General features: G+C 43.1%; 1 protein-coding gene across 1 annotated transcript in view; it reads right to left on the bottom strand.

Annotated features, from left to right (window-relative positions):
* OPRK1 (opioid receptor kappa 1) overlaps window positions 1-13455 on the bottom strand; it is a 32425-nt gene extending 18970 nt beyond the window's left edge. Inside the window, exons 1-2 of the mRNA XM_044244486.1 lie at window positions 13383-13455; window positions 12727-12996 (exon numbers count right to left, since the gene is read on the bottom strand). Coding sequence (XP_044100421.1) covers window positions 12727-12980 — 254 coding nt within the window. The 5' untranslated portion in view covers window positions 12981-12996; window positions 13383-13455. The remainder of the gene's footprint in view (window positions 1-12726; window positions 12997-13382) is intronic.
* Between the last annotated feature and the right edge of the window lie 1268 nt (window positions 13456-14723).

The raw sequence follows: 14723 nt of genomic DNA, 5'->3' as shown, positions 1-14723 counted from the left end.
AGAAGAATGAAATCTTGCCATTTGCAGCAACAAGGATGGAAATTATGTATTATGCTAAGCAAAATAAGTCAGTTAGAGAAAGACAAATACCATATGATTTCACTCATATGTGGAATTTAAGAAACAAAACAGGTGAACACAGAGGAAGGGAAAAAAAGAGAAGGAGGCAAAAAAATTTAAAAAAGAGAGAGAGAGAGAGAATGAAGGAAGCAAACCATAAAAGACTTTCAACTGTAGAAAACAAACTGAGGGTTGCTGGAGGGCAGGTGGGCAGGGAGATGGGCTAGGTGGGTGATGGGCATTAAGGAGGGGACTTGTGATGAGCAGCGGGTGTTATAAGTGTGATGAGTCACTAAATTCTATATCTAAAACCAACATTATACTATATGTTAACTAACTAGAATGTAAATTTATAAATTGAGGCAAATATGTATAAATATATATCTTTAATAATAAAATGAGGAGTAATTTTCTCTTAGCTTTTCAAAAGTACTTAAACAAATAAATGTATGAAATTGCTTAAGCCTTGAACTTATAAAGAATCCAAATCCTGTCATCATTTCTCAGAATAAGAGAATAAGTACCTATAACCGAAATGTCTACAGATTACATTAATTTTAAGTATACTGATTGTAGCAAAAGCTCTTCGAGAGAAACAAGCTCTGGCCGGACCATTCATGTAGGAGCTATGACTGTCACCATCCTCCAGGGCCAGAGACATCTACCAGAGACCTAAAGACATACCTGCAGCCTCCTGCCATGGAGATCCCCCAATCCAACAGCATACCAATGTCAGGGCATCACTCTCATTTTGAGATGGTTCATGTTAATGATGACAATCTTAGTAATCACGTATTTCACACACTCCCTGCGTCAGACTCTGTGTACCTCCCACACATTTATCCCATTCAGTCCTCACCTCAACTTCACATGGTAGATATCAGTATCCCTTTTCTACGGATGATGCCACTGAGAATCATGGGAGTTACATGCATTTATCAAAGTAATATGGTTATAAACAGCATTGGAAGACTCAAACCTGGGTGCTGGATGCCAGTTTCCACATTATTAAATGCCCCCAGCACTGTATAATTTACCAAGGCCAGTGCTTTGTCCTCCTTGTATTTTATCTGATACTTACGACAACTGCTTCTCGAGTTTAGCCGGGAGATTTATGTCTTCTCCCTAATATTAGTGAAGCAAGTTAGACTCAGGTAAGTAAAGTGGTGTGTTTATTTATTTATTTATTTATTTATTCAAGATTTGATTTATTTATTTTTCAGAGAGAGAGAGCAAGTGCGCACAAGCAGAAGCAGAGGGGAGCAGAGAAAGAAGCAGACTCCTTGTTGAGCAAGAGCCCAAAGTGGGACTCAATCCCAGGATCCTGGGATCGAGATCTAAGCCAAAGGCGGACGCCTAATTGTTTGAGATTCCCAGGCATCCTAACATGATGTTTCTAATGTTGGCAAAGGTGGGGACTCCATGGGATGATCTGAAAGGGGCAGCAAGGCAAGGCCCCTCTCCCAGGGTTCTGGAAGACACATACTTATAAACCTACCACACAAAAAGAGAGAAATGACAGATACGATTCAAACTAGTGAATAAACTGTAAGTTCAACAAATATTTACTGACAGTCTTTTATGTACTACATTGGACCAGATCCTTGATAATAAGACCTCCACCCTGTGATAATAAGACCGTCTGATTGAGCACTCTGGTTTTGTTAATTTAATCAAAAGGAGATAGTAGCTAGTCCTTTTAGTCACATGTACCCTGAGGGAGGGGGGAGTAAGCTTTTCTTACTATGTTAAGATATGAAATTATTTTCCATTTCATCCATCCTGCTTTACAAAAATGTGCAATATTTCAAATAAAATGGCACCATCTGGGTGGGAAGTTTTGGCTCATGTGGAGAAGCTGGAGGTGGGCTGGCAGGGAGTGGCTGCACTTTTTAGCGTACACACCACAGGAGCATATGGCACTAAAAGAGCAAAGCCTGTGGGCTGTCCTCACTACACTTGTCAATGTTACAAACCCAAAAGTGATGGTAAGGTGTACCAGACGGGAAGCAGGGAGCAGGCTGGGAGGAAAAGTCAACCAGAGAATCCAGGGTGGCAGTCAGGACGAAGGTCATCACCCGGCCACATGTCAAAGGGTATCTCTGGGAGTAAGGAATGTTCCTCATCGCACCTTAATTCAAGACCTTCCTACTGGAGCTCTCTTTACCGAAAATTAAGAGGTGGCTTCTGGACTGGCAGCCATACATGCCCAAGGTTATCTGCTGAGCTATCAGGAACCAATGTCTCCGCGCAGGTTTTCTGGGAAAGCCTGGCACTTGCTCTGAGAAAAATGAGACACCAGCAAGGGAATATTGACCTTGAACTACAGAGTCTCACATCTTCTTGTCCTTCCCATATGCCTGCTGTGCTCAGATACTGTGCAGGTAGAAAAACTCATTCTTGAATTATTAGCGTCCCTTGCTGTTGAGGTGCATTGCCCGAGTGCTTTTTTTATTTTAAAATTAAATGATGCTTCTTTAGTCAGGAGCTCTTTTTTAGCCTTATGACAGCATAATAAACCTATAATCTTGCTGGGTAATGACCATCTATCTTTAAATACAAACTTGTTTTCCATTTATTGATTTCAGTTATTTTTAGCTCTTACCTGAAATTGTCCCCCGTGCTGACAATACACACACACCCTCTCTTCTCTCTGGTTATAGTCAAGCCTCCTCCCCTATAGTCATCATTTCGTTATTTCAACACATTTTAAAGTGCCTGCTCCATATACAATAATATACTGGGCATTGAGAATGACTGAGAAAACCAACAAACTGACTGTGACCTGAGGAGCTTTTCAACCCACGAAGTCAAAATTACAACGTAAACTAGAGGACAAAACAGGGCAGGATCAGGGTGTAGTGAAGCGATGGGGGCACATTTTAAAGAAGACAAAACCTGGACAGGATCTTGCACTTTGAGAAGGATCTGGAGAGAGAGGTTTTCATGGCTACAGTAATGAGAACCTGACAGAGCTGGGTAAAGGGGTGTCAGGGCACAGAGGACCTTGAATACCAAGAGGCAAAACCATGTGGAGTGTTCGCAGAGGGCTTATTATGGGACAACCTCTGTTTTGAGAACTTTATCTGGCAAAATTGTCTTGACGACTAAATGAGACAGTCCCTCAAAGTACACATCCCAGGACTTGGTATTTGTTGATTGATCGCTGGATGCCAGTCCCCTCAGTCATCATTCCTGCTGCTGGTGTCATCGCGGTGGTCATTACCTGCCACAGCCCTAATAAACTGCCTCACAGTCCCATTATATACCACTGCCCCCTCTTCTTCTGAAGAGTAAGCTGTCTAAGAGATAGTTCTCAGGGGTCCTCAGAGTGCACAGCTAATCAGTAAAGGCATTCAGGGCTGTCATTCATAAGTTTCTTAAAGAGGCAGAAATTTCAGAGAATTTATGGGATTTTGTGAATCTGCTCCTTCCAGCAGCTAAAGATTGAAAGCTCTTCTGATAAGTGTGGTAACTATGCATGATGAGGTTAAAAAACATTTGATATGAGGGAATGGGGCATGAGTCAAGGAATACTAATACTGAATACTAGCACACTGCCCATCTATAGACAAAGGCTGTCAAGTACACTACAGTGTTGCAGTTTTCCCACAAACAATACCCATTGTTTGGGTGAGGAAACAGAGTAAAGAGGAAGTAAATGGCTTGCCTGAGACCACAAATTAGTGGACAAAAGGGAGTAAAATCTGTAGCCCTCAAACCACAGCTCCAACAGAATGAAACAAACATATACCTGAGTGGTCATTTTTCTGAATAGAACCCTTTAGTATGGAGAATGCCTACAGGCCTTTAGAATACACCTGAAGAATCACTCTTTGGTCCTGGTGAAGAAAATGAGTGTGACCAAACACTCCTGACCCACAGGAAGCTGGCCACTCACTATCTTAGAAGACCTGAGCTACACTAGCTTCTGAAGACCCCTAACACACCATGCTCAGTAGAAGGAAATTTCTGTGACACCTGGGAAAATGCAATCCTTTTAAACCAACAGTGGACAACTAGCATAATGAGAGACATGCTTCAACATTTTTTTTTTAAGATTTTAGTTATTTATTTGACAGAAAGAGAGATCATAAGTAGGCAGAGAGGCAGGCAGAGAGATAGTGGGAAGCAGGCTCCTTGCTGAGCAGAGAGCCCGATGTGGGGCTTGATCCCAGGACCCTGAGATCATGACCCGAGCTGAAGGCAGAGGCTTAACCCACTGAGCCACCCAGGCGCCCCTCAACATTCTTTTCTCTGCACTCTCAACATGCATGACTTATTCATTTTCCTGGGCATGTTTTCCAGATACAGAGCATTCCAGATTTTATATTTTAAATGATCAGAAATGGTGGCTTTACTGATGTGAATTTTCAGAAGAACTTATCTGAAAACATAATGAGTTTGCTTCATTAATTCTCTAGATAGCTTCCAGTTCATCTCAAAATTGAGTTGCTATGTCTTTTTGGATTATTTACTATTGAAACTATGATTCTTTACTAAGGGGCAATAGCTTATTAATTTTTTAACGGAAGGAAAGGAAATTTGGTTCTTGTTTCATCTGACTCTGAAATTGAATATACTCACTATATTCACATTCACTATGTGAATCCACAGATTCATTCAGATGTCAGGTCCCTCCAGTTCCCCAGAATTACTCTCCCATATTCAAAGAGAAAAAGCTATAGAAAGAACAGAGGAGCAGATGTGTCCCTGAGTTCCACGACTGTCACAGCCTCAGCGACCATGCTGGCAGTGATGTATGGCCAGAATGATGGACATGCATCGCCTTGCAAGGGGGGCAAGCTGTCAGGCAGGGGGGCAGGCTGTCAGGGTGGGAGAATGCAGAACAGTGATTTCACTGCTACAGCTGGTGCCAGGACCTGCTCATCCTCTGTAGGCATGGTCCTGACACCCAGCATCAATGTTCTAGTGGACTCAGCTGTGCACACAGCGTGAGTGTTTATCACACCTGACAACAGTAGAACAACTGTAAATTTCATGTGATTGACATGTTGTTTCTCAGACTACAACTATCTGGATATTTAGAAATACACAGATATCTTAGATGATTTTTTCCAACTTTATACAGAAAACTGAAGTAGCTAAGCGTACCACAGGATGCTGGCAGAGAGGAGACAAGATTAACTTCTACTCTGTGCTCTTATCAGTAGGAAATGCCGCCCCCACCCCCACCCCCGGTGGAAAGCAACATGGTAAGCAGAGAGAGTTCATTGTCTTGTGAAGTTAAGTGAGTAAACACTTAGCAGCTCAGAAGAGTGTTCCCATTGTGAAAAAGGGTCTCTAAATACTCGTAACTCTAGCTGTTTTTAATATGAAGGCCTCCCTTCCCCACCTTCAGACCAGTCTTTGGGGATCTCTCAATTTATCACATGTTCATCACATGCCTTCTGTTTTTCTCATCTTTCATCTTTGCTGGACCAGGGAAGGGTCAGTGTTTACACACACACACACACACACACACACACACACCCCTTTTACAATATTATCCCCACTCCTAAAATCTCCTTTCTTACATAAACTTTCCTTATCTCAGAAATAAGTCAGTATCCCCTCCAAAGAAAGAAACAAAGAAAGACTGGCTGATTTTCTGTGGAGGAATAAATCTTTTGTTAATACACTTTTGAGCCTGCATTACTTGCATCACTGAAACCACATAAGCCAAACTTTAGAAAAAAGACTATCTTGCAGCCACACAATTTTAGGTTTTTGCACTGAGGACAGGCTGAGCCCCCTGGGGCAATGACAATTGAGTGCATCCAGAAGTTAATCTGGGGTGAAAAAAATGCCAGCTACACAGCTCACAGAAAGATACTGCTTGCTACTCAAGAGATACAGGTGAGTGATCAATAGAGAGGGGCAATCATCTCCCAGCCAGAAATAAGTCCCTCCTAAAACTAAGTTGAAGATAGGCACCAGGAAAAATTGTAAAGTCTCATAAGGTCAACAGAATTAAGAAGTGATTTTGAAGACTACGATTGTGCCTAGAGTCTGTTAAAGGTTAGGAGTTCTATGCCTGATGACTTTTTTTTCCTTTCTTTTCCTTTTTTTTGGGGGGGGGGTGGTATACAGCTGATTCTTTTCTGATCTCTGAAACACAAGGATTTGGATTTCAGCTGCAATCTCATGTTCCACAGGGAAAAAAAATAGTTCCGCTTTGCAAATTCGCATCATCCCTTGAAATGAAATCAAGTCTCTCTTTTAAGAGCTTGTAAAATGACAAAATTACCTGGAGAAATGCAAGATAGGCACTTTTGGAAAATAATTTCTGGAGAGATCTTCACTATGCTTACTTTTGAGGAAATGTTCAACATTGATTCCAAAGAGAGGACTTAGGATAAATGAGAACATATTTTTCAATCAAAGCCTGAGATAAGACAGATGTCAGAGATGGAGTAACACAAGGTTAATTATACCAGGATGCCTCTGCCTTTCCTTCAGTGCCTTGCTAGGAGTAGTCTGGCAATATTATCCAAGGTAGGCTACAGTAACACTTGAGAGAATGTGGAATATATGTGTACATACAATTGCCATGATTGCAATGAGAGCTTCGAGAAGGAAACGATACTCTTTTTCATGGATGGAAAAGAGACTCATCAGACACTCTGATTGGGTCAACTCACTTCTTCCTTAATTCTGTGATAGCCACAGTTTCCTAGAACTGACACAAATTCAACCACGGGGCCCAGACCAACTCAGGGGTGACCTGAGTCTGTATATGCCATGTGACCTAAGATGGTCTCTGCAGAGTGGGGTTTCTGTCAGTGGCTTGGAGAAGCACTCTGTTCCCTAATTGATAAGCAAGAAAATGGTTTTTTTGCAAGCTTGAATGGGTTCGCTGCCTTTGGAGAAGAAATTTGAGTTCTGGAAATGGAAGCATTTCCAGAGGATTTTTGTGGTTCTGGTTTTGTTTTTGTTTTGTTTGTTTGTTTTCCCTATGTCTCTTATAAAGCTGCCCGTTAAGAAATTTCAACACTGCCCAGGCTGAACTATAAGAAAGCCAAAGTCTTCTACTCCCAGGGCAAGGGTAGCAAAAGACTGACTCCCTAGAGATCTTTATTGTGGTAGTGGTGAATTAATGAAAACTAATGAGAAAAGCAAAAGGCAAAACTTCAGACCAACAAACAAGTAATTTTGATTCCTGTTATTTTTGTCCTAGTAATTCTTTCCTTGTTTATCCTTATATTTAACTTTAAAAGAAGTATGCCTTTACAAGAGTAATGTTTTCCTTCAAATTAAACAAAAGAGAACTATATACATAATTTTCATGAAAATTGAAGCTTGAGGAGAGTGTTTTCTTAAAGAGAACAGAAATAGAATAGGCCGTGATTAGGGCTGAATTATGTCCCCTCAGATACATGCGTTCAAATTCTAACACCCCAGTACCTCAGAATGTGACTGAATTTGAAGATAGAGACTTCAAAGAGACAAAGTGAGGTAAAATCAAGGTAAAATGGGGTCATACGGGTGGGCTTTAATACAATTTGACTGGTGCCTGTATCAAAGTAGGAGATTAAGACACAGACACACATGGAAAGAAGACCACGTGAGGACATGGAGAAAAGAGCCATCTATAAGCCAAGGAGAGAGGTCTCAGAAGAAACCAACCCTGCCAACACCTTGATCTCGGACTTCAAGTCTCCCGGTGAGAAAATAATTTCTGTTGTTTAAACCACCCAGTCTGTGGACCTTTGTGACAGCAGCCTTAGCACACCAAGATAGGGCAGAGCAAAGGTTTCCCTGAGAAAGAAGGTCCCCCTGCCACAAGCAGCCTGCCTCTGCTGATGCCTGCCTTCCCACCAGACTTGCTCAGCCGGTCCCACTAACATATAACCCAATTCCTTGCAACAAATCTCTTCACAGGTACATCTTCTACTGGTTCTACTGTTCTGAATGAATCCTGACTAATACAGAGAGTGAGAAAAGTGAGGATAGAAGAGCTGAGATGGCTCTGGAAAATATGACCAATTAAGAAACACAAGAAGAGTAGGCTGTGCTGTGGACAAGAGAAACCCAAGGATGTGCCAGGAAATGAAGGACAGGGTGCTATCAGAGAAAGCAAGGGGCATAAGACTGGTCGAGCATATCAAATCTCCACAGAAATCAAGGGACAGTCAGCCAAAATGAGAAGCTGAAACATGATGCTCTAGCTTTGGTAGAGGAACGTCAAGGAGGGAATCCATGCACACAGGGCTGAGGAACATGTGAAAGACAAGAAAATGAAAAAGGATTATCCCTCTAAGAAGTTCACCTACAATACACAGGAGGATGAAAAGACATTAGGTAAAGGAACTCAGAAAAATGGAAGGGTCGTGGATATTGATTACCTGTAAGATGACAGATGCTTGAATATGTCCAGGAGCTTAAAGGACAAAAGCAGTGGAGAGATTACATATAGCAGAGAAATGGGTTAGCTAACACAGCAGAAACCTCAGGAGAGCCCAAGGTGATGAGATTCAACCCTCAGGAGCAGGGATCTGCTATGGATACAAAGAAGGAAACATCTCCACAGAGATGGGATGATATGAGGAAGGGTGGCTGCCAATGCATGTATGTAGGGAGAACATTCCCAGCAGCTAGACTCTAGTGTCACAGTGAACTACTGGGTTAAGATCATCCCATGACCATGATGAAATATGGTTAGGTAGGGCTTAGGAATTAGTACTGATTAAATTAGTTTGGCGTTTTTTGCTTTTTTTGTTTTCTTTTGTTTTGTTTTGGGTTTTTTTGTTGTTTGTTTGTTTTGTTTCAGTTTGGTTTTTGTTTTCTAGTGATGAATAGGAAAAGGTATTGTTCCTTTCTGGAAATAGGAGAGAGACACAGAAACACTAGGCAGACTTGGGTTCAACTACTCTTGAAGGTGGCGACTTTGCCTTCAAGTATATCTTTACAAAGATAAAATTGATTTTATTCAGCAGCACTCAGTTCGCTGGGAATAGGAACAGGAAGGTAAAGTACTAGCTTGATCCAGGGTCGTGGTTCAGTGGAAGAAAAGAGCAGAAGGACAAGAAGGCAAGGCAGCTGAATGTATTGTCAAGAGAGGCTGCAATGATGGTTTATGGTGTCCAGGCAAGGTAAGAGAAAAGGACAGTCTGGGAGAAAATGAATTCTTACTGCCCAGTAAGAAAATATCCACAGGTCTGCAGGAGTGGTATAATGGGCAATGAATTGAGCAGTGAGTCAAAGCACAGGCTCTGGCGTCAGCCTGGCTCCCTGACCAGCAAGGTGTGACCTTTGTCAGTTTATTTAATCTTTCTTTGCTTTCATTTCACCATCTGTTAAATGGGATAGTAATATACCTAAGTTTGTGAAGAATAAATAAAATGATTCCCATGAAGTAGGGAGCTTTACCCGTCTGGCATATATTTAGTGTCCCTCAAGTTTTAGTCATGTCTGCTAGGGGTGGAGACAGCTGTATGCGTGGAAGTTGCAGAAGAATGGAAGTTTTAGATGTCACAGGTGAGACTGCCTGGCAGGATCCAGGGTGTGGGTGGCCATCACAACATTCGCTGCAGGTGACCTACACAGGTAGAGGTGGAGAGAACACAGGCTTAGGATCCTAAGCGTCACACCCATTGGCAAATCCGAGGTATCCGTAGGAGCCAAATATAGAGATCCAGGGCTGAGGTAAGAACCTCCCATCATGGGGCACCTGGGTGGCTCAGTAGGTTAAGCCTCTGCCTTCTGCTCAGGTCATGATCCCAGGGTCCTGGGATCGAGTCCCACATCAAGCTCTCTGCTCAGTGGGGAGTCTGCTTCCTCCTCTCTCTCTGCCTGCCTCTCTGCCTACTTGTGATCACTGTCAAATAAATAAATAAAACCTTTAAAAAAAAAAAAAAAAAGAACCTCCCATCCCAGGTCCACAAATGCCAAAGTCTAGTGAGAAGGGAACATCTAGGTGCTTAATTTTAAGGTTTTCACAATGAAAAGTTACTATGCCCTAATATTAGGCAGTAATGGCAACTGGTACCTATGAAATGATGAAAACTCTTGAAATTATAAATATATTCAGAGGGTACTGAGTGGCATTTCAGGCACCCAGTATGGGAAATCAATGTATAAGACAGCTCTAAAAATAGTCAAAGCTTTTTCCACAACCCTGGGTTACTTCCCAGGTCTGAGATGACCATCTCGGACCTGCAGCTGCCCTGACATCCAAGCATCTTTAGAATGATGTCCTAGATGGCTGAACCATGACTCTTTTCAATGTGTAGTATTTTAAAATAGTGTTCCTCTCAAAACTGATCCTCCATCTTTTCAAGCAGTGTTGCTCAGCCCTCAAGATCAATTACAAATCCACGTATGAACCCTCCCGTTCTGCTCTCAGTTCTGATGTGTACACCATACCCACCTCTCTCAAGTCTTCAGTTCCTTCTTCTGAGCAAAATAAACCCAAGTTCAACAACTTCTCTTCTGAGGTTTTATTTTTCAACTCTTTGACCATGTCTCAGTCTTAACCAACTCCAAATACTCCTTAATCCTCTTAGCTATAGCTGTAAGCAAACTAATGTTTCAGTACATTGGCATTCCTGGATGATAGCAGAACTCCTCACTTTTCATATTTCATCTCCAAGTAGGTAAGAGTGGGGTGGGAGGATGATTGTTACATGAACTCGCTAACTTCTTTGGTATTTTTAGCTGAATTTCTCTCCTTTTAACAAATTTTAGTCCTGGGTATCTTTTGGATACACACACACACATATAATTATAGGCTGCATATGTTATATAAATATGTGACTAATTAGTAAGTGTGCCATATTATGATTTATAATGGTGATTATTCACTATATGTAATTATATTTAATTGTTATATATATTTATATTTCATTTCTATTTCTTTCTTCATATTCATATTTGCCATTAAAAGTCCTAGTTAATCTATAATTCTGTTTTCATTCTGACATGTCTACTGTTCCCCATGGAGTTGTCTTTACACACATTTTAGGATTCTTCATTCCTTTTGATCATATTCTGCACGGTTATACAAACAGTTGTTAAGCAACTAAGAAGCTCTTCTCAAACTCAAAACTTCAGGTGCTCATTCAAATAACAGTAAGATGTATTTATTTTGCTTATGCACTTAAATATAAGTAGGAACACATTTTTTTTTCTTAGCATCTTCTTATTTAACAATATTTTATTACAAAACCACAGCCTCTGAACAGAGATTTTTAAAAATTTTTAATTGTAATTGAGAACACAGCTGTCTTTTCTCTTGTTGCTATAATCTTCTCTCTAAAGGTGAGCAACCCTGAAATTACTAGTGATTTGGAAAAACAACGTGTTTTAAAATATTTTCTTCCTCTGTAGCCTTTACACATCATAGAGCAAATGCCCAAAAAATGCAATACACAATTACGGAAACCAAGGCTAATAAGCCAGAAGCACTAACTGTAGGTGAAATGAGATTTAAAATATGTATTCACAGGCCTAAATGATGGGTTTTAGTTCCAGAGCGCAGATAAAGATAAAAGACCTGACATTCTCAAATCTAGATAGACAGTTTAATGGGCATTTTTTATTATGATGACTTCCTAAGACTCATGCTACTATAGATAGTGTTCTTAAGGGTCATATAAAATATAGAGCTAAAGTTAGAATTTAAAAACAAGAACGTAGTTTTTATTCATCCCTTCAATGCCTCTGAAAAGAGTGACTTGTGTCCCTTATTTCACAAGGATTTCTCAAAGGAATGTAAGCCCCTTATTCACTCTCAACTCTCCCAGAAAGGGAAATACATATCTATCAAAGGGCATCCAGAGCAAGGTTGGGATTTTTTTTTTTCCTTTTCTTGTTTTCTTTGTTGAAAGAGGCCAAAATAAGAATTGCTTCACTTACCAGAAAATTAGCAGATATAGGTGGATATTTGGGTATTTATAATTAGAAGCTGACTTCAATGTAATGCCACCAAAGAACAATACAATAGAACCATCTGCTTCTCTAGATGGAAAATAAAAAGTAAAGCAATATTTGAAAACCTCCACTACCCACACTTTAAAGGATAAATATTGGATATTGGATGGCTTATTTACCAAAAAAATCACTGATATTCTAAATAAATGAGGAAACATTTCAATACTAAAAGGGCTCATGCATGGATACCAACAACTCTAAATAGTATATTGACTTTTGCTCATAAACCATAATACCAATCTGATGAGTCACTTAAAATTCTGAATTATCTCCAATGCATTCGATGGGCCTGAATTTTACCTTAAGAATTATTTGCAAAGGACAGACCAAAGTGCTCCGAACTGGCGTGGGCAACCAGGCAAAAAAGCCAGTTAAAGGAACTAGCTTCCTTTCCAGAAGACACTGACCTTTCTCCACACCCTAGTACTTAGCCTGACCACAGTTTTCAGTAGGGGCCAGGGTTGGGGGTGGGTGAAAAGGAGGGTCGTACAAATGCTCAAACAGCTCCTGGCTGTGCGATTCGCCCTATGTGAATTTCGCAATTCCCCACCCAAAACTCTTCCAGGAAATCCTTTACTTCAAGGAGGCCACCCTCTGAGAATCTCCGGGGTCCTCGCAAGAACTGCAAGTAGTCTCCGCCACCAGGCTGGAGCCCCAACCTCCAGTCCTGGCGGCAGAGCCCGACCTTCCCTCCAGACCCCACCCACTGCGGCGCCCGGACCCCACACTCACCGGATGATCACGAACATGACCAGAGAGTTGCCCACCAAGCCCACGACGAACACCACCGAGTAGACCGCGGTGATGATGACTGGGATGGCGGGAGAGATGTGCGCGGACTCCAGCGGCGCGCCCTCGGAAGCCCCGCTGCTGTTGCGGTCGGCCTCGGCCCAGTCCGGCAGCCAGCTGCCGTTTGGGAGCAGGCAGGTGCTCGGGGAGCAGGTGGGGCTCGGCTCCCCGCGGAAGATCTGGACCGGGGACTCCATGGTCAGGCGACTGCAGCTGGAGGGCAAGCAGAGGAAGAACTGCGGGGTCACGAGAGCTAGCTGGACCCAGAGAGGCAAACTTTGCCCGCACGCGGGCCAGCGCGCGCAGGCCAGTAGCCCGCGAAGCCCGGGACCCCCTGATGCCCACTCCGGCGCCATGTCCTCCGGGGCGGGAGAAGGAGGGTGGACCTCTCGCTGCCGCTGGGTACTGATGATGCGGACAGCCAGCGCTCGCTCCTCTTCCCCAGCTCCAGAAATCCCCTCCAGCCCTTTTCTAGGCACGGTCCCCTGGTGGAATTGTCCCCAGACTGATGCTCTGAGCCCCCAGGAACAAAAAGCACTCGAGCTCAGAGCCCTGGCTCCCCAGGACTGCTCCTAGAAAGTCAAAAGCCCGAAGCTTACCTCCGGCTCCCGAAGACCCGCGCAGTGGTTCAGGGGACGTCCTGGCCCCTGCGGAACCTTGCGCTCCCAGGGCGGCTCAGCCCTCGGAGTCGCCGCGCAGCCGAAGCTCAGTGCTCCGACAGAGGTACCTTTTCTACCCAGCTCGGTCGCCGCGGCTCACGCGGCTCCCCACAACCCGGGGCGGCTCAGCCAGGCCTTTGCTGCTAGGACTCGGCGGGAGCACTAGCCGGGCGGGGGTAGAGCTCAGGGGAGCCCCGCCCCGGGCCGCGCCCCGCCCCGCCCCGCCCCGCCCCGTGCCGCCCACCCAAACCCAGCTCGGCCAGCGGAGGTTAACTGCCCAGCCTCGGGAAGCCCCCAGCTGAGGCTCAGTGAGCACAAACTACCTAGAGCCACAGCATCCTGTCTTGGACAGCCCAAAGACTGAGAGCTGCTGCTCCCTTTAGTTTTAGTAATAAGGAAGGATGTGCCTCAGTGGGAGCATGCTTCTAGATTATCTATAATAAAGTCTAGAACTACTGCGGGCCTCATTCTCCAGGCAGGTCTTCTTTCAAGGGAGGAGAAAAAACGTGCTTTTGTTTATTTGAATGGTCCATCCAAATAAAGTAGCAAAATAGTCTAATTAGAATAAGACCAGGTCATAAAATATTAATGATTTAGTATACATAAATAGAATATTCCTGTACATTCCATTCCTTCTAGTCTTCTCTGAGATGACACACAGACTGCACCTTACAGATATTAACTCTACCTCGTGCTATTACCTGCGAATAAGTAAAACACTCTCCCTACTCAGGTCTCGATGTTGGCTGGGGAGTTGACAATGTCTCTTTCTTTCTTTATTCCCTGCAGTCATCAATTTTCTGTCCCTAGGGTGCCTTCTCTATGAAGCCCCCAAGAACCTGAACTCCCATAGGGAAATTCAGTTATTGTCATTTCTGTGGTTAACTCCACCAGTCAAGGATTGCTCAGATTCTGCTGGGTGAAAGACACCCTCCAATAAAGAGACCCAGCGAACAATGACAAAAATGAAGGAAGGCCAAGGTAAGTTGTACAGGAGACCAAGGACTCAACCACTGAAGTGAAGGTCTTGAAGGACAGTGGGGAGCTTCCCCTTTCCAAATTGGGTATGGGAGTCAGGATGCTGACACAGTCATTCCATTCATCAGTCCACTGCAGAAGAGAGCTCCTACCTTATTCAAGATGTTGTGACCCCCAAAGAGGCATTTGACACCAGGGTCTTAACAACCTCAAAATGCACAGCTCTTCTTAGGAATTTGATTCAAAGAACAACAGCAAAGCTCTCCTTTGCCCAAAATAATCCCTCCAACCCTGGGATCATAG

The sequence above is a fragment of the Neovison vison genome, chromosome 4, assembly GCF_020171115.1.
Source record: "Neovison vison isolate M4711 chromosome 4, ASM_NN_V1, whole genome shotgun sequence".
Classification (NCBI taxonomy): Eukaryota; Metazoa; Chordata; class Mammalia; order Carnivora; family Mustelidae; genus Neogale; species Neogale vison.
The sequence above is the reverse complement of the archived record's forward strand: the minus strand, read 5'-3'. Positions and strand labels throughout refer to the sequence as shown.